At 42.0% G+C, this 21,260-nt stretch overlaps 1 protein-coding gene across 1 annotated transcript in view; it reads right to left on the reverse strand.

Annotated features, from left to right (window-relative positions):
* Positions 1 to 5,683: 5,683 nt before the first annotated feature.
* MARCHF11 (membrane associated ring-CH-type finger 11) overlaps positions 5,684 to 21,260 on the reverse strand; it is a 109,772-nt gene continuing 94,195 nt past the window's right edge. Inside the window, exon 4 of the mRNA XM_065905178.1 lies at positions 5,684 to 6,006. Coding sequence (XP_065761250.1) covers positions 5,684 to 6,006 — 323 coding nt within the window. The remainder of the gene's footprint in view (positions 6,007 to 21,260) is intronic.

The following is a 21,260-nucleotide window of genomic DNA, read 5'->3' on the forward strand; positions in this document are numbered from 1 at the left end:
GGGAACACCAGACCCCCTGACCTGCCTCTTGAGAAATATAAATGCAGGTCAAGAAGCAACAGTTCCATCTGGACATGTAACAATGGACTGGATCCAAATTGGGAAAGGAGCACATTAAGGCTGTATATTGTCACCCTGCTTATTTAACTTATATGTAGAGAATATCACATGAAATGCCGGGGCTAGATGAAGCACAAGCTGGAATCAAGATTGCTGGGAGAAACATCAATAACCTCAGATATGCAGATGACATCACCCATATGGTAGAAAGAGAAGAGGAGCTAAAGAGCCTCTTGATGAAAGTAAAAGAGGAGAGTGAAAAAGCTAGATTAAAATACAACATTCAAAAAATGAAAATCCAGTCCCATCACTTTATGATAAATAGATGGGGAAACAATGGAAACAGTGACAGACTTTATTTTCTTGGGCTCCAAAATCACTGCAAATGGTGATTGCATCTATGAAATTAAAAGATGCTTGCTCCTTGGAAGAAAAGCTATGACCAACCTAGATAGCATATTAAAAAGCAGAGACATTACTTTGCTGACAAAGGGCCATCTAGTCAAAGCTATGGTTTTTCCAGTAGTCTTGTATGGATGTGAGAGTTGAACCATAAAGAAAGTTGAGTGCCAAAGAATTGATGCTTTTGTACTGTGGTGTTAAAGAAGACTCTTGAGAGTCCCTTGGACTACAAGGAGATCCAACCAGTCCATCCTAAAGGAAATCAGTCCTGAATATTCATTGGAAGGACTGATGCTGAAGCTAAAGCTCCAATGCTTTGGCCACCTGATGCAAGGAACTGACTCCTTAGAAAAGACCCTGGTGCTGGGAAAGAATGAAGGCAGCAGAAGATGGGGATGACAGAGAAGGAGATGTTTGGATGGCTTCACCGACTCTATGGACATGAGTTTGAACAAGCTCCAGGAGTTGGTGATGGACAGGGGAGCTTGGTATGCTGCAGTCCATGGGGTTACAAAGAGTTGGACATGACTGAGTGACAGAACTGAACTAAATTGTCAATAATAAAGAAACTATATTCTATTTCACAAGAGCCTCAGCATGCTCCTCGCTTCAGAATTACTGTCTTTTGGGAGAGAGGAGGAAAATCCATTTGATGCTCCAGTGTTTCTATGGTAGCTAACATATAGCAACGGTGCCTGCCTGCTGCCTACTGTATGTAGGATGTCTCCATACTCTCTTGAGGATAGGGTCATAATTCATTACATTTTGCCCCTAATCTTGAGAACTGGGAGTGTTACGCATAGTTACGGGGTCAAGAGAGGATAGTTATTCCCCCTAGAGTTGAGCTTGCCGGCTTTTAGCACCTGATGCTTGAGCACCATGTTCTCATTGGTCCCCGTGGGGTTCAGTCCCAGCTACCTAGTCAAATCCCATAGGGTTTGTCAGCCACAAATTGGCACTTGCCCTGGGTGCTTGCCATCTGCCTCCACAAGGATTGAATCATGTGCTGCTGCAGCTGCTGACCTCTAACACCCCCTGAAAGAGTTCAGGATGGAGAGAAGAAATGAGGCACTCTGTGCTCCAGGAAAACTGGCAGGACTGGTCTTCAGATAGATAATCTCAAGAGCTGATTTTATGAGTTCTATGAGCCCAGTTATTGTATCTCCTCATATAGAGAAAAGCACTGACACCCTTCACAGTGGTGACTGTTTTTTCATGACTAGCAGAAGCCTCACAGACCAGCAGAAACTTTCCACCAAAATAAAAAAAAAAAGTGTTTGATTGCACATACGTAGTGCATACTCAGTTGTGTCTGACTCTTTGCAAGCCCATGGACTGTAGCGCACCAGGCTCTGCTGTCCATGGGTATCTCCAGGCAAGAATACTGGAGTGGGTTGCCATTTCCTCCTCCAGAGGATCTTCCCAACCAGGGGATTGAACCCACATCTTCTGCGCATATCTCACATTTCAGATGGATTCTTTACCTCTGAGTTACCACCTGGGAAGCCCTGATTGCATGTATTCCCCCTTCAGGAAAATCACATATATACATCCTGTCCTTTCCCCACACCTCTTTAGAGGAGCCTCTCAGAGCTATCTGGGGTGCTATCTCCTGGACTGCAGTCCTCATTGTGCACCCCAAAAGCTTAACTCGAAAGTCTCAGGTTGTGCTTTTTTTTTTTTTTTTTTCAAGTCAACAGGTTGTATCACTTTTTCAGATGTACCCTACACTCCCCCATGTGAGATGTCTCACCATTACTGGGACATGCTCTGTTTTACCCCCAAGCTGTTCTTCTCCACTTACCTGATTGGCAAACTTCTGCTCATGCCTCAGTGCCCAGGTCCTGCCAGTTCCTCAGTGGTGCGTTCTTTGGTTGTCCCAGGGAAACCTGACTGCTCCTGTGGACTGCCACTGCCTTTCACTCACCTGGAACCTGACCCATATCATGTCATGTGTCTCCCTGCGAACCTGGGTCATTCCACAGCCACGGCTCCCAGTGTCTGGCACACAGAAGGTGCCCCATCAATGTTTGTATTGCAGATTATTGATTGAAAATAGACAGACTGGATACAGGTCTAGATTTATATATATTGAAACTCTTTAAACATTTTCAACTTTCTTTTTCTACCATGAGTGGTCTTGAAATTTAAGACAGCCTTAGCTTGGATTACAGCATTCACAATTGAAAATTAATTGTTTATATCTGCAGTGGGTTGCCATTCCCTTCTCCAGGGGATCTTCCTGACTCAGGGATTGAACCCAGGTCTCCTGCATTACAGGGGGACTCTTTACCATCTGAGTCATCATGGAAGCTTACAACTGATACAGCATATTAGAATTTTTATTTATTTATATATTGGCCACCCCACATGGTATGTGGGGTCTTCATTCCCTTGCAGTGGAAGTTTGGACCACCAGGGAAATCCGTAGAATTTTCATTTTGAAACAGCAAGTTCAGGTCTCTCAATGCACCCACCCCACTTTCCAACCAGAGTAATTTGAGTTTCTATGTAATCATTTCAGGGACCAAACATTTTGTTGAATGGAAATTCTGCCAGATTCTTTTCCAGCATTGATTTGGCTCACATATGGGTATAGGAGTGTGTCAGGAGTTGGGGCCTGTGAAGATGGTGAGGGAAGATGAAGGTATGGGCAAAATGGGTGTCCATAGGGCAAGGCCGTGGGAAGGAGGGGAGGCTGGGGTGAATCTTCCTTTCCGGTTGACAGACCCTCTGTGCCTTGTCATCTCCAGGTGCCTCAGCTTTGGCACTCCATGCAGGGTTACGGAAAGAGTCTCCCATCCTCTCCCCCTCCTCCTTTTAGGGGGAAGTTGATATGAATACAAAGGTTGGTATGAATACAAAGGTTGGTGAATACAAAGGTTGGTATGAATACAAGTGTTGGTATGAATACAAAGGGGTGGAGCAGTGATAGCCTCACTTGTGTTTACAGTCTCTTGATCCAGTATCTTTACCATCATGCTGTAAACAACAGCACCCAAAATTAAATGTGTGTTTAATTAAATTAAACAAGAGCACACTGCATTAAATGTGGTGCCATTGAAGACTCCCTTTGTGATTAAAGTGTCCACCCTCAGGGGCACAAGTCATGGATTGCTGCTTTGCCAGCAAGTTTGCACCCCTGGTTCCACTATTAAGTAAACAGTCTTCTTTTCTGTCCCAGGTGGCAAGACCGAGGGCAGAGAGCGGGGGACAGGACGGACCGCTGCCCTTCGGCGCCTCACCCGGGACTGTGCTCCTGTTACATCGGGAGCAAACAATCAACACTTCCTAGATCCTCACACTTTTGAGATCTGTCCCGAAGGAGTAGTTTAATTTTCCTTCTTTCATGACTTCTTGATTCTTTCTTCACGTTTCTGCAAGTGGTCACCCCTTTAACTCATTTGTGATGCAGCTTTTTTATTAACTGGGAAAATATTATTTCAACTTTTAGTAGAATTGGCTCTGTATGAATCACAAGGCTACCTGTAAATGTCAACTGTTCTATTACGAATCATTCAAAGGTTATTTTTAGAAAATAGAATGTAAAGCACTTGATTTCATGTGCTTTAAAAATCTTACCATCAGTTACTTCAAATGACCTACCTGTTCATCTCGTTTCCAATGAAAGCAGGACCGCCTGCCTCCTCATCTATTCTGTCATTACCTGTTAAAAAGTGCCATTTACTTCAGTGAGGAGGAGAAAAAGGTGGAAAATCTCCAGGTATCTCTACTTAGCAACCTGTTCCCGGGGTGTCAAGAGATTCATTTTTCTTTTCCTCTTTTCTCTTGAAAAATACTTATCTAGTAAAAGAGAACCACTTCTTGCTGCTGGAGAATATATTCCCCAGGACTTCATTAAATTAAGTAACAGAATCAGTGTTTAAATGATTAAGTAGGTATATAAGCTCTCGCAAAAACAAAATCTAATTAAGATGGTACTCAACAGAAATCAAGATGCTAATAATTAACAAATATAATTGTGGCTGGTCTATGAGAGGGTTAAGGAAACGTGAGGCAGTGTTATTATTACATGTTCAAGATGCAACGTTTTGGTGAGCTTTTTCAGTTATAAGGAGGCAGGGTGTCCTGTCTATGTAACCTGCTAGTGCAGGCATATCTTGTTTTACTGCGCTTCATTTCTTCTTTAAATTGTGCCTTACGGACATTGCATTTTTGACAAATCAAAGGTTTAGGGCAACTCTGTGTGGAGTAAGTTATTGGCACCATTTTCACAATAGCATTTTCTCACTTCATGTATCTGTGTCATATTTTGGTGATTCTTGCAATATTTCAAATTTCCCATTATTACACTTGTTATGGTGATCTGGAATCAGTGATCTTTGAAGTTATTATTACAGCTTGAAGGCTCAGATGATGGCTAGCACTATCTAGATTTTTAAAGTAAGTACACTGGGTTTTTTTTTTTTTTTTTTTTTTTAAGAACTAATGCTATTGCACGCTTAACACACTGCAGTACAGTGTAAACATCTTTTATATGCTCTGGGAAACCAAAAAATTTGAGTGATTTGCTTTGTTGTGATATTGGCTTTATTGCATGTCTGGAAGGGAACCTGCAGTATCTTTGAAGTATGTCTGTAAGACTATTTTTATTCCAATCACCTGTATTTTTATAAGCTCTCTGAACTATTTCAGAAGTTAGAAAACAAGCCATAATTCCTAAGACTTGCATTTCTGGTGACAGTTTAATTGATCCCACACAAAAAAATCACGCTTAGATTGACAACCAGCTGGAAGCATGAGGAGGACCAGTGCAAGCATCACAGAGGATGTTTTGCTTTGTCCTTGATGGGCACTTTGGAAATTTTCCCACAGCATTCTAAACTCTTCCCCATTCGTAGCATGCCTGAAAAATTACACATGGAGCAAGACGTTTGATAAAAATATATTTAAAACAAGCAAGAAAAAATAGTTTTGACCTTAAGTATAGCTTTTATCATTCTTTTAACCAAGTAGAGTTAAATAATACGTATAATGATTTCAAGTACCAACTTATAAAAGATGTGATAAATTAGAAAGCAAAGAACAGGAGGACTCTTTTTTTCAGAAAAATGTATTTGCAATTCAAATGTTCATATAAAAAGCATAAATTTTAAAAAGTTCATAGATGTGTGTTTTTAGAAGTGCTATGGTTTTGCCATTCATTGCAATTACATTCCAAAGTGTGCGGGGTGGTCCACACCACACCTTCCCAGCTCTGTCACACTGAAGTCACTCTCATGACAACCTCCCCCGAGCTGTTGTCTTCTGACAAATCCTCGTGGGCCCTCATCCGATTGAACAGATGTAATAACACGTAGCCACACTGAAACCTTGGGGAGGTCAGCTGGGTCGGGTGGACCAAGTTCCTGTTCCGCAGAGCCGTCAACGGCAACCATAAAGTCCTGCTCGTGGAAGACTCGCCCCGGCTACTTTCTTCGATGTCTGTGGCTTTGTCATAATTTAGTACATCCCAGTGTAAGTTGACAGCTCGCCAGCGCTTAAACACTCTGTAAACTGCAGCGCCCTCATGGACAATGAGACCTGAAATTTAAGGGGGGAGCGGGGAAGACCGGTCATCATCAAAAAGGCGAGAATGCTATTTTGCATCCAAGTAAGACATTAAGGAAATAGTCAACTATCTGTTACTCAGCATCGTCAAGCAAATTGGTATCCTGACTACTCAAATATGTCTAATGCAAGCTACTAGCTGTCTTACACAGGCGTAGCCAATATTCAAAAGTAAGAATCTACTGCCGTGCAGACAGTAAGGTCAGCTTGGGTACAAACCACTTGCTTCATTTTGGCTCAGGGTAGGCTTAGGTATTTATGATGCCTTAGGAGAACCATCAGGGCTTCCCTGGTGGCTCAGACAATAACGAATCGGCATGCAATGCAGGAGACCTGGGTCTGATCCCCGGGTCCGGAAGATGCCCTGGACAAGGGAATGGCAACCCACTTGAGTATTCTTGCCTGGAGAATTCCATGGACAGAGGAGCCTAGTGGGCTACAGTCCATGGAGTCGCAGAGTCAGACACGACTGAGACACTAACACTAACACTAGGAAACCATCATTTGTACATTTGTACAAATTTGCACAAATTGTAAGTTTGTACATTGTCATTTGTACAATCGGCGTGTATTTCCTGAGTGCTCACTGTGAGCCAAACAATGTGTTAGGGGCTTGGTCTGTGTTGCCAACTGGATTTGTCAAACAGATGTCAAGCTCACTGCCATCTCCACAGCTTCTAAAACGATGACACAAAGGAGGTATGAGCGAACCTTCTGCTATTTTTCCTCCCCTCAACAATTCAACAAATATTTGTTAAGCACCTTCTTGAGAGCTTTTGGGCTTCCCTTGTGGCTCAGCTGGTAAAGAATCTGCCTGCAATGCAGGAGACCTGGGTTCGATCCCTGGATTGGGACGATCCCCTGGAGAAGGGAAAGGTTACCCATTCCAGGATTTTGGCCTGGAGAATTCCATGGACTGTATAATCTATGGTGTCGCAAAGAGTCAGACACGACTGAGTGACTTTTACTTTCACTTTCTTTCTTTGAGGGCTTTACTTCTATCATTTCATTCAGTTCTCACCACACCCTTGTGAAGCAAGCACCAGCATGTCCTGCATTTTACAAACAAGTTGCTCAAGCGCAGACGGTGGCAGCATTGGAGCAGGGATTCAGGCCCAGGCAGACGGGCTCCAGAGGGCTCTGGCTGCTATACAGTGAACGGATGACCGCACATCTCTGAGACAGACTCTCGGGAAAGTAGACAAGATAACACAGGAACCTCGGGCACGGCAAACTGGCCGTCTGTACATGTGGTGCCCTGATGCACGGCTCCATCTCCACCGTCCACCCGAGATCCCAGCACACCCTGCATCTTCCACACATTTACATTTCAGTGTATAGTCTAAAAGCTTTGGAACCTGTGACCCGTCACAAAAAGGAGTCCCTGGTGGAGAGGGCCCTTCAGATAGAAAAGCGAGGAGGAGTTTCTCTTAGAGGAATCTGAAATTCCATTGAAAGTTGGAGGAGAGGCCAATGAAGTCTTTCTTAAAATGGAATATGGCACGTAAGGAGGACGTGTCAGTTGACACAACCACTTCTAACCAAAATTTGAAAATGAGAAGATCCTACCACCTCCCAGCATTTAGAGTCTTGGGTGCATGTCCTAGAAAACTCTCATCAATATGAAAAAGGAAACATGTAAAAAATGTTTTATACATTTGTGTGTATTTGCAGAAAAAAATCACAACCAATCTCAATGTCCATCCTGAAAAGAATGGATAAACTGTAGTGTGTGGATTCAAAGGCTCATAGCAATGAAAGAGAAGGGAACAAAGTCACATGCACTACAAATCTTGAAGCCATAGTGGAAATCTCAAAGCCATATACCAAATGAAAATTTTAGAAATATAATTGATTGGAGTGAAGAAACACTATACATTTTTTATGGGTATAGATATATACGTGGTTAAAATGTTACAATGTGCATGGGAATAATGACCATTAAATTCATGATAATGGGAGATTAAATTGGAGAGCGGCTTCAAAGAGGGCTTTCTACTGTATCTTTAGTATCGTGTTTTTTTAAGCTCGGTGGTGGGGATGTGAATGTTCAATGTATTATTCTATATGCTTTTATGTACCCAAATAATTTATAATTTCAAAAATAATGAGAAATTTATTAGGAAAATTGACCTAAGATGGGTTGAGGAACAGACAACAGAAGGAGGGGGACAAATAAGGAGTTTACCACATTTATGTGAGGAGCAGTGTCAGCAGTAGAACACAGAGAAACAAAGGAATAAACTTGTCAGAAGAAAAACTGACAGAAATTGTAAACGCGAAAAGGGGAAAAATCAGTCTCCCATTTTTAAGGCTAGAAGAATGGGTGACTGAAAGAATGATGATAACCTCCCGTACGGACAATGAGTTAGTGTTTGGAACAAGCTTGTGTTGGGGTTTTTTTGTTTTTTTGTTTTTTGTCAACTAAGACACTGCTGGTAGGTGATGGAGATACCTCGTCTTTGAAAAATCATACTTATCTAATATCAGAATTTAAATTTTATATCTATCCCGTTCTGTTGTTGTTCAGTTGCTATGTTATGAACGACTCTTTGCAACATCTATCCCTTACCAGGAGATAAACTTCTAACACACATGACTTAAGAGCATTCCAAAGGCACTAACATAGGCCACTAAAAAATGCATAAACAAAAATATCTTGAACCCAATTATTATATACCACCAAAATAATAAGAAGAAATGTAAACTTTTGTCAATCATAGCAATTCAATTGTTTGATTCCTTTTTTCCTAAGGAATAATCAGAATTGACCCAAATGACCAGATGTTTTGGGGAAACAGAATTATAAGTCAAGACTACCAGGTTTTAATTGATAATTCTAATATGAGCATTCTGAAATCTCCATGAGTAACAATTTAACTTTTCTGATTATGTTTTTCCTCCTTAAAATGTGATTTGAATACCTAATCTGTACATTCCACCAGATGCTATGAAGATAAATTGAAATTGATCAACTATAAAGCACTCAAATTTCCTTGGGGATGGTAACTATCTAAACACAAGATATTATCATTAATTAAAAATCAATAGTGAATCTATGTGGTGTAGTGAAAGTCGCTCAGTGGTGTCCGACTCTTTGTGACTCCATGGACTATACAGCCCATGGAATTCTCTAGGCCAGAATACTGGAATGGGTAGCCTTTTCCTTCTCCAGGGGATCTTCCCAGCCCAGAGATCGAACCCAGATCTCCTACATTGCAGGTGGATTCTTTTCCAGCTGAGCCACAAGGGAAGCCCAAGAATAGTGGAGTGAACAGCCTATCCCTTCTCCAGTGGATCTTCCCAACCCAGGAATCAAACTGGGGTCTCCTGCATTGTGGGCAGATTCTTTACCAGTTGAGCCACAAGGGTGGTGAGGGGCATTCATTCACACTAATCACAAGACCATTATGGTCTGAAACAGGTTCATTCTGGATAAGGGCAGCAATGGGAGGCTGGTTTCACCAGGGAAATCCACTTATTTCATAGAATACTAGTCTTTTTTGTTGATTTCCTTTGAAAGACCAGAAATCAGATCATCTATTTGAGCTTAAATCATTTTCTGGGAATATATTCCTGGTAGCCTTTTCCTAAATACATAAATCTACCCAACAAGCAGAAATAAATCCCACAAGTCTTTATAGTACATTTTGAACTAAATTTACAGGAGATCTACTTGAAGTTCTCATGAAGACAAGTTTCCCCCTGCACGAGCTACTTCTTAATTGCATTCAAGTTATGAGAGATGTTTCGACTTGGCTTTATTCTCCATAGTGAAAAGTGAAAGTCGTTCAGTTGTGTTCGCCTCTTTGTGACCCCATGGTTTATACAGTCCATGGAATTCTCCAGTCCAGAATACTGGAGTTGGTAGCCTTTCCCTTCTCTAGGGGACCTTCCCAATTCAGGGATCAAACTCAGGTCTCCTGCATTGCAGGCGGATTCCTTACCAACTGAGCTATCAGGAAAGCCCTTATCCTCCACAAATGTCTGGAATTACTCCTCATCCTCTAGAGGCTTTCATTTTACCAAAATATGAGACCCCCCATCTCACCCCAAGACTGTCCTTTGTAATGTACACTTTCCCTCTCTCTCCTTTAGATTGTTTGAAGCTGTGGCAAATACCATTTGTGTTCTGAGTGTTCATGAGAAAATTTGACTACTATGATCATTGAAATCCAGAGGTTAAGGATTCATTTCATTCCAGTTCATGTGCTGAGAATCCTCCTGAGGACTGGTCCCCTCTTGCTTAATAATGGATCACTTCACATCATCCTTAGCCACTCTCTGACTCACACCTCAAGTTAAGCCTTGAAATGAATTTGTCATCTTGACATATTAGGTCATAGGAAAACAAGCTTAGATTTACTTCATCTGAGTCACTAACTCTGAAGTGAAAAGCAATGATAATTTCTAGAAAAAGTAAATATTACACATTTTATGGTCCTTGCTACATTATTAATGGCAAAGATGTCAACAAGGTGTTATTTATGGGAACTTGGAGTTTTGAGACTTGAGGAGAACATGTGTGTTGGTGTCCCTGTATGTGTGGTTGGTTTTTTTTTTTTTAATCATTTTCTTGCCAGTAGCATTTAATTAGAGCATCCCTTTACTGATATACAAAGGAACATTTTGGTTATGAAATAATCTTTATCAACAGAAAAGGTTAAATAGTTTCTGGGTTCATTGAAATAAGGGCACAGTGCTTACAAAAGTAAAATATATCCCAAACTTGGAAGTAGTGTGCTAGTTGAAATTCTTATGTGGTAGTAGAAAATGAGCTAACTGCCCAAGAAATAATGGGAAGACTCTTAAGGTATACAGACTAACATATGCATCCGTGTGCACACAGACATATACACCATTTGTCTGTGTTTCTTTCAATTTAGACAAATGTGCTGTGCCGTGCTTAGCCGCTCAGTCGTGTCTGACTCTTTGCGACCCCATGGACTGCAGCCCACCAGGCTCCTCTGTCCATGGGGATTCTCCAGGCAAGAACACTGGAGTGGGTTGCCATGCCTTTCTCCAGGGGATCTTCCCAACCCAGGGATCAAACCCAGGTCTCCCGCATTGCAGGCAGATTCTTTACTGTCTGAGCCACCGGGCAGCCCAAGAATACTGGAGTGGGGAGCCTGTCCCTTCTCCAGGGGGATCTTTGTGCCCCAGGATCTGAATCAGGGTCTCCTGCATTGTAGGTGGATTCTTTACCAGATGAGCTGCCAGGGAAGCCCATAGACAAATGGTAAGTTACAATTAACAGAGACTTGCAAAATTTATGATCAAATGTAAACAAATGTTGGTGTTAACTACAAAACCACCAGTCTAATCATTTCATTTCTTGTGTAATCTTGACTGCAACTCTATAAATAGGTACATTTTTGAATAGTTAGTTTCCCTGTTAAGGAAACTGAGACCTAGAGAGATTTAGCCTGTTGTCCAATGTCCTGATGATATCAGCTCTGAGACTGAAGCCCAAATCTGTCTAATTGTAAACCTTGAGTACTACAAGCCTACTCATGGTAAATTTCCAAAGGATGGTTATATCTTCTAGTCACATAACAACCAACTGAAAGATCAACCTATTGACTGAATATATCTCCCCAAATTCATATGCTGAAGCACTAATCTGTAACATGATGGTATTTGGAGGTGGGATCTTTGGGAAGTAATTAGAGTTATAATTCCTGAGAGTGACTAATGCCCTTATACAAAGAGAAAGAGATGTGAGTTTTCTGTGTGCAAATGTGTGTGTGTGTGTGTGTGCATGCACCAAAGAAAGGCCCTGTGGGATAATAACAGAAAATGGCTGTCCGCAAACCATGGAGAGAGCCCTCACCAGGTTGAGTAAGCCAGCACCTTGACTTTGGACTTCCCACAACCTTCAAAACTATAAGAAATAAGCGTTTATTGTTTAAGCCACTCAGGCTGTGGTATTTTGTTATAGCAGTTCAAACAAACCAAGACAGACCTGCTATATAAACTACATCACCCTCATTTAAAATATGAGTAAATTAAGTCCCAGAGACTATGATTTGGGCAAAGTGATATAATTAGTTGCCATTTTTAATATCCTTGTGTGTCACCAACACTATTTCATCTCTAGGAGTGCCAAGAAAACAGCCCCTTCCGTTTGCCCTCATCCTAGGAGAGAAAAGTGGTGAGGAACCTTATATGCAGCCAACACTGTGAGGGGTGCGCTCTCTATCTGGTAAGCTGTACCCATCCTGAGCTGTCCCAAGATGTGCAAGATCCTAATTATAACACAACCTCAAGGCCTGTGTGTGATTCAGCCACAGAGACCCTTGGGAAGGCTAAAGAACTCTCAGCAGATAATTGGCCAGAAAAGGTTCTCTTGATCGTGAAAATGTCCAAGATTTCTCAATTAAATTTAACCACTCCACCTGAAAAGGCTCTCTTGATTGTGAAAATGTCCAAGATTTCTCAATTAAATTTAACTATTCTCCCTGGCCAAGATTCTTCTTCTCTCCCTCTCTCTCTCTCAGTGAGTTTTCATGTAACTGAACTCTGTAAACATAACCTGTGTCATTCTGAAAAGTCAGTGTGTACCATCAGCAGAATGGTGACTTTTGGTCCCCTTTAACTCCATTTAAGAAGAACAGATTAGAGTGGATTAGAGTCAACCTCATAAAGTAGCCCCAGTATTACTACTTAATTCCCCTTGAGGAACTTGGGGAAGACCAGAGTGTGGTTACACCAACGAGGGTTAACCAAATAAGACAGTGGCCCAAGATACTTTCTGTTGAGGGCATCTTTGCTAGAAGGTAATAAAATGCATTAATTCTTCTTTCACATTTTCCTAAGATACTCTACAGTTAAATGCTGAACAGTTATGGAAACTCAGATGAAAGTGTAGAGGTAATCACTTTAAAAGTCACTCTTCCATTGTTGAATCTTGTTAATACGAATCTTGAAGAAATAACCACAAGTTATTTCTATGTATACTGAATGGGTTTTGTTGGACTCAACTATATATGAAGGTTAAAGTAAAACAAAAATCAGAATAACAAAAAGAAGTGCAAAACTACAAAACTTAAATAGAGATATAAAGATTGAAGTGAAAGTCGCTCAGTCATGTCTGACTCTTTGTGACCCCATGGACTTATACAGTCTGTGGAATTCTCCAGGTCAGAATACTGGAGTGGTAGCCTTTCTCTTCTCCAGGAATCTTCCCAACCCAGGGATTGAACCCAGGTCTCCCGCATTGCAGTCAGATTCTTTACCAGCTGAGCCACAAGGAAAGCCCAAGAATACTGAAGTGGGTAGCCTTTCCCTTCTCCAGCATATCTTCCCTACCCAGGAATCGAACCAGGGTCTCCTGTATTGCAGGTGTATTCTTTACCAACTGAGCTATGAGGGAAGCCCATAAAGACTAAAAGACAATATATATTCAATTACAGAAATCACTAAGTTCACAAAAGAAAGTGATCATTCTGATACCCTAAATCTAGGCCTCTGGGAGCTATCAATACAGTGTCCTGATTACATATGGGGATTTTTCAGAATACAAATTTGCAGTGTTGCCCATCGTAACAAATAATAAAAAGAAATATCCTACATAAATGCACTTATATCTATTAAAGATGAGTTGTTTTTTCTATTGTCAATTATTATATTTTGATATACCTCCACCCCCAGAACCAAGTTGAGAATGGCAGGCTGGTCATAAGAGTTTAAAGCTCAGTGGTTCAAAAACAGATTCATCATGAGCATTGGCAATAAAATTTGCACAAGAAATGAGATAAGGACAGCAAATTATTCAGAAACTTCTCATGACATGGAAACCCCTGACACTAGAGACTGGCTGATGTCTAAATATGGATGATCTAATCCTCTGCATCCTCAAAGTAGAGAATGGCACCCATGAAGAAATGACCATAGTGAAGACCCTAAATGACTGCACCTCTGGGAGCACACAAAAGGAAGTTCACAGTGTTTGTTTTACAACACTGTCACCCTCTACACCTTCCTCTCCACTCCGTGAGATCTGTGTCACCAGCCTGGATGCAAAGAGCACATTCATGCCGCCCCTTCAACGCTGATGACAGCACTGCCTGGGAACAGAACAAGATGCAAAGGCAAACTTTAACATGGAGTGTCACTTCTCACTAGTTGGCAATGAGGGAAGCCCTTCCTTTTCTAGAAAGTCCTGACATAATCTGGATTTCCTTCTCAACCTACCATCCTTATTTCAGCTAATGACCATCCCCTCAAATCAGTTAAGCTAAAACCCAAAGATCGCCTAGCCTAGTCTATCCTCTTGCATTGAATTCTGCTAATTCTGTCTTCTTAGCAAATCTGAGATAAAACCACAGAAGAGAGAATATTAGGTCTGTGACCCCAATCAGCCATGTACTCCTTGAGGACAGGAACCCTAATCCTACTTCAATTGCTGAGATACAGTAGGAACTCAATAAACCTTTGCTAAATGAAAGGGAATGAGAAAGAGAAGAGTAACCGTCACTGGAATCTAAAAGATGACAAGACTGACTCCATCTGGGTGCAATAGTGCCGTTAAAACACAAAATGTCTCCAGTACTGTTCTTTCAAAAGTTAAGAGTAATCCCTGGAGATACCAAAGACAAACTGAAACATGTATTCCAAGATAGAAATGAAAAGCGTTTAAAGATGTGGGCCTTTATTTCATAACAGTGGGTTTTGCCCCACCCCTTTCAAAACACACACACACACAGCCTGCCAGAAGTAGAAGAGTGAAAATTCTTTACAAGGGTTGGTTTCAGCCTTAGTAAATTGTAGCAAGCTCCCCCTCTATCTTGTTGGCCTGCTCATCAAATGTTTACTTGAGTTAAACAATCATGAACGATATAGTTATAAATGCCTGGGCCAGACCAAAAAGCCTAAGAGTCAGATGCGGATACTCTTCTCTTCTATTTCCAGACAAAACAGGAGAATTAAAAAAAGAAATGCTGGCCATTTTTCTGACCACTTGCTCTGTTCAGAAACCAATCCATCAATTAATTATTTTAATGATTTTTTTTTCTTCCTTAGTAGAAAGGAGATTCTTCTGCTCTTTTAATCGCCAGCCCTGGAGCACAAATCTACCATAGGCATATTCACAGAATATTCCTCAAAAGCTGCAAACTTGTTATACATTATGAAATATATGGTATGCTATTTTTTTTTAAAAAAGGATTAAAAGAATTCACTGGAGAGAAGAATTGTTATATTATCTAAGTTTCCACCCAACAGGGTTTGAGGAAAAAAAAGATTTGTGGCTATTATTATTTCAATAAAAGACATAAAGGAATGAGTCCAATGCTTTTTAAATATATAGGGCTTCCCAGATGGTAAAGAATCCACCTGCCAATTCAGGAGACCCAGGAGACTTGGGATTCAATCTCTGGGTCAGGAAGATCTCCTGGAGAAGGAAATGGCAACCCACTCCAATATTCTTGCCAGGATAATCCCATGGACTGATAGTCCCATGGACAGAGAGGCTACCGTCCACGGGGTCGCAGAGCTGAACACAGCTGAGTGATGGAGCGCACAGACACACAGTTTCCTTGTAACTGGAAGCGTGCACGAGAATTGGTTTAATTTCAGTTGAATGCAACTCCAATTCTGCCCTTCAAATCATGGACGGATGGAACACCTGGCACCACAGAGATATGAAGTGGACAAACACAGTAACTAAATTTCCAAATCAGGAAATACTGGGTATGATTTAACCCAACCTGTTCATGTGCAGAGATAAAGTCTCTGAAGCCCAGAGAAGTGACATAGTTTGACCAATGGGCCGCAGTTACGTTCAAAGCCAGAATCAGAGCTAGACCCTTGAAGCCTGATCCAGTATACTCCTCTGCAAGAACTCAGATTTCAGGAGCCATCCTTGGTCAAAGCTTGTCCTCACAAGTGTGTCTCTGACCTGAGGGATATTACCTATGACTAGACAGTCAAAATCTTTCTTCAGTAACACAAGAGGCTGCAATGGTCAGCTCTCCTCTGACTTTTATCCTAAAGTGTGCATGGCTGCATCCGGGTAGGAGATGGGAGGACTGTAGTGACCTTCACAATACATAAAATATTAATAAATAACTCTGCACACCTCAATGTTACAGCATCTGATTTAAAGAGATGTCTACCTTCTGTGAATTAATTCTTTAAGAATTCAGGATCTACCTTGGTTGATTTCCATTTGTTTCCCACACTCTGGACCAAAGCCAGTTCTGAGAAGGAGGCTATTAGTGGACTTTTCTTAGTGGCAAGCTGAAATATGAATATGCAAATTTCCCTTCCATCTCCAATGGATAAACTGTCTACTGCAAACTTGTATGTTATGATTTTATTAACCTTAAGGGTAAACAATACATGTATTGATTGTTCCAATTCATGGGGTGAGAACAATATTTTAGAAGTTTTAATTGAAATATCTAATTAAAACCTGTTTATCTTTGGACCTGACATAGGCTAGTTTACTTTTGTTGACTTTGCTTTTCATTTCTCTTAAATCACACAGACTGTGGGTAAATATTCCAAACAGAAGCTGTCATCTCAGCATAAGTAAAATGTATAACTCTTTGACTTCATCCACATAACATCAGCAATATTTTGTAGTTGAGAATATCAATTAAATTTTATATATTTGAAGTGATGTTAATTAGAATTTTTAACCTGAATATAAAAATGCTCAGACCTTAGGCTTCCTTAATATTCTATTCTGTGATCTAGCAAGAAAATTCAAGGTTGAGATGTGATTCTTTACATAAATAATTCTTATCAAGAAACTGCTTCACTTAAAACAACAGAGAGAGAAATGGATTTTGGTATGGTAATATTAAATATTTTATCTTTAATATATGTTTCTGTATATTTTTGTTCTATTAATTAACAATAAATTAAAGAGTCACAAAATAGCTAATTACTTTGGGTTTTTAGGGAAATTTTTTCTCCGTTTCTGATCTAAAACTAGTAGTTAAAAGAAATATTTATTTCTGGTATCATACCTTAGGTGTTTGAGACAGTAACTAAAGAAGTAGTTTCAGTTTATTAAATAGATAGGAACATTTTATAAATTACCAGTTCAAGCTCATCCTATAACAGGCTCTGGAGCCACAGTATCCAATCTTGGGTCCCTCTTCTAATCTGTATGGCCTCTGGAAACTAGTTAATGGTGCCTTAGTTTTCTCATCTCTGAGATGAGGAGAAGAGTATCTACACCCCATAGGGTTGTTATGAAGATTGAGTGTGAAAACCAAGGTAAAGTGCTTAGAACATTGCTTGGATCAGAGTAAACATAATCTTAGCCATCACTGGAGATTTGTTTTGAAAACCTCCTTTCACCATGTTTGGAAATATGCTCATCTCTGTGGTTCCTCATGACCCCAGAGGAACCCTGTCAGGACACCCATAGCCCTGAATCCTTTTGTGCTCCAAGTAGGAACATCATTTAGAAAAATCATCACATTCACACTCTCCTTGGTGAGGAAGTTCTTTGTTGCAAAATAGTCTGAAGTCAGGAGGTCCCCAAAGACTGGGTGCCAGTTCTGATGAACCGCCTCCAGGTTCTGAACTTAGGGGAGCTGCTTCTTGTCACCGTTCCCACTAGCACAGTCTCCTTTGCTTTCTCTTCCAAGGAAAACTTCCCACGTCCAAGTTGAGTTGGCCTCTTTAATAACCTTATTTTAGAGTAGCCTAGGGATATATTCAGCTCTCTCTAAAGTTGCTGCAATTGTTCCAAGCCTCATGTGTTTAGAAATCACACAACCGCTCTCGTGGAAATAAGTCAAGTTGGAGAAAGAGTGAAGTCACACGAAATACACACACACACAAATATGCATGCTCACACACAGAATGAAATCACAAGGAATGTCCCCTGCTGACCCCTCAGCTGCTCCCAACCATCTCGGATGACTTGTTCCCTGGCTCCTGGATCTCTGTAGCCCCACAGACCGACCCCCTTCACGTCCATATGGATGACTTGACTGTGACCTGACTTGTGTAACTCTTACCCTCTGCTGTCCCTCCTTCACTTCAGGCCTCTCCCTTCCAGAAACTGGTCCAACCACAAGCCTTGACACTCTCCAGCATTGCTGGCAACAACCACCTCCAGGGCTTCTCACTCATCCACTTTCTTCATTTTAAAGGTAGTGGTGGTTTAGTCGCTAAGTCGTGTCCGACTCTTGGCGACTCTATGGATTGCGGCCTGCCAAGTTCCTCTGTCCATGGGATTCTCTAGGCAAGAATACTGGAATGGGTTGCCATTTCATTCTCCAGGGGATCTTCCCAACCCAGAAATCGAACCCGAGTCTTCTCTGCATTGCAGGCAGATTCTTTACCAACTGAACTACTTCATTTCAATGAATGTACCCTACTCCGCTTCTTTATGACCTCAAGCCCCTCTATTGGGCAATCTTCCGCTAATCTGTCAGCTTCATTCTGGCTCTGGTTCCTTTCCCAGTCACTGAGAAAGCAATCCCATCCTGTACTCACTCTCCACCGCTCAAGGTGAAGGACAAGGGTGATCTTTGTCCTTGCTGGTATTCCAGCAACTCTGGACATAAAGCATCATCCTAGCCTAGTGTCACCATTTCACCCCTCTGCAGTCACTCCTCAGCCCTAATGGGTAAACACACACAGCCTCCTAGCCCTGCAGACTGGGGCACCCCTGGCCCAGCCTCAGGAGGGCACTCAGCCATGTCCCGTGGTTCTTCATGCCTCCTGGCTCAGCCTCCTCTCCCCAAAACTCTCTGCAGCTGACCATCACTTATAATGCTCTCGACAGACTCCTCTCCCCACACAGTGCATTCTCCATCTCATACGACCTATTACCAAGCAGGAGATGCAGGAGATGCAGATTCAATCCCTGGGTCAGGAAGGTCCCCTGGAGGAGGAAATGGCAACCCGCTCCAGTATTCTTGCCTGGAGAATCCCATGGACAGAGGAGCCTGGAGGGCTACAGTCCATGGGGTCGCAAAGAGTCGGACATGACTGAAAGACTGAGCACATATCCACCTACTGCCTGAGCAACAGATCTTTTGCAAGGAGGTCCTTCTGTTTATTCTCCCAGAGCAGCGCTTGAGGCATCTACAGCCATGTCCACCTCCTTCTCCTCCCCATCCTGACCTCTCAGGGTTGGGAGGACCCTTCCTGTGCATGACAGACCCCTCTCCTGAGTGCTGAGTTCCATCTCTGCACCTCAAGGGCATCAAGCTATCCCACCCCGCCTGGATCTTCAATCTGCCTTCTGATTCCTTCTGAGTCTGTCTTCTCAACATTTGCTCAAACCTCACTCCACCATTAAAACAAGTGAATAGCAACTTTTCTCAATTCTACACCCCCACGCCTAGATTCTACCCTCATTTAACTGTGCTCTTTTTCAAACATGATTTATAAACTTACATCCTGAGCCCCTTCTGCCTACCCCAGCCATTCTCTGCAATCCGTGTCTATCCAGCCAACCCCCACACTGCCAAATCCAGTGATGCATTTTGGCTTGATTTCACCTACTCTTGATAAAGCATCTGGCACTGTCAGCCGCTTGCTCCTCCGCCCCCAAGTCCCTTGCTCACCTCACCCGACCCCACTCTCTCCTTCTCTGGCCATGCTCATCTCTCTGCTTGCTCTGTGTCTGCTTCAAAATGCTGCTCAGCTCTCCTGAATCACTTCCCTTGCAGACGCTGGTTTCAACTACCAGATATAAACCCCCAGCTCAAATTTCCAACCCTAAGGATGATTACCCTTCCCCCATCTGCTCTCACATATATTTCTCTCCTGGCACTTTGCATGTTGTGTCTTAATTGCTCATTTCCCTGACTATCTCTCGCCAGCAGCTGGAGAGCAGAGAGGATGCTATAGCCCAAAAGCTCTTCTGCAAAGGGCCAGACAGTAACCACTATAGGTTACACAGATATCACAGTCCCTCTTTGTTGAGGCTGCAACCAATCATTGATAACACATCAATGAATGGATGTGACCGGGTTCCAACAAAACATTTTTTATGGCCATGGAAATGTATATTTGACATAATTTCCATATGTCATGAAATAATATTCTTTTAATGTTTATTCAACCATTTCAAAATGTAAAAATCATTCTTAGATCTTGGATAATAAAAACAGGCAGCAGACTCTGAATTAATTGTATCTCTAGCCTGTGCTCCAGGCTTGGGACACAATAAATACCCAATTAAGGTTGGCCCAATAGATGACTAATACTTGTTTGGCTAAACTGCCCCCAATTTCATGCATGCTTAGTGGCACAGTTGTGTCTGACTCTTTGCAATTCCGTGCACTGCAGCCCTCCAAGCTCCTCTGTCCATGGCATTCTCTAGGCAAGAATATTGGAATCGGTTGCCATTCCCTTCTCCAGGGGATCCTCCTGACCCAGGGATCAAAACAGCATCTCCTGCATTGTGGGCAGATTCTTCACCATCTGAGCCACCAATTGAGAGAGGTTAAAAGATTCACACTTTTTCCTAAGGAGGAAACAAAAGTCAGCAACAACAATATATTTGGTCTGCTGCTCAGCTAATCATGTCCATGTTTCTCCAAAAAATACTTGAACTGTACATGGTCACAGGAAGGGAAGGTCTGGGGTTGGGTTTTCTCCACCAGGAGGAGGGCTGGAAGAGTGAATTCACTTTGAGAGACCGTTTCAGCACAGCCCTGAGGGCAAGAAGCAAAAGCAAGATCACTTTTACTTTCTTCCCTGGGGTTTTAAAGGCAGCAGTATCACTAATAACCAGCTATGATAGTAATCTTTGGAAAAACTGGTAAACATCAGTATGATTAAGGCATAGACAAGCCTATAATTTGTACCTCCAGAGTAAAAAGATAATAACTGCCTACTTCTCACAGCATATAAAGGGTAAGGAGCTATTCTTCCCCTAATGATGTTGAATTACAAGGGGCCACTCTGCCTCTCCCTCCAAGGGCCCTGGCTAGATTCTAAGCGAAGTTGGGGCATTTCCTGGGGGCATGAAGCATGCCAACATATTCTTAAATCAGGAAAAAAGATCTGGGCTTATAAAAAAATTCTGCTCTAAGAAATAATTATAAACAAACCAGGAGAGCACTCAAATCTGGTTAACAGCCCTGGCTGCAAGGGTAACAGACCAGCCAGCGTGGCCAACCTCCCAGCCCAGTCTTCCCCTGGGGAGATGTTTGAAGGGAAACCCAGAGGAGCTCTGGGCTAGAGAAGAAGGTTTCTGTCTGTCCTAAGTCAGCAGCTGGGCCGAGGTCTCCCAGGTAGCC

The sequence above is a fragment of the Muntiacus reevesi genome, chromosome 14 (genome assembly GCF_963930625.1).
Source record: "Muntiacus reevesi chromosome 14, mMunRee1.1, whole genome shotgun sequence".
Taxonomy (NCBI): Eukaryota; Metazoa; Chordata; class Mammalia; order Artiodactyla; family Cervidae; genus Muntiacus; species Muntiacus reevesi.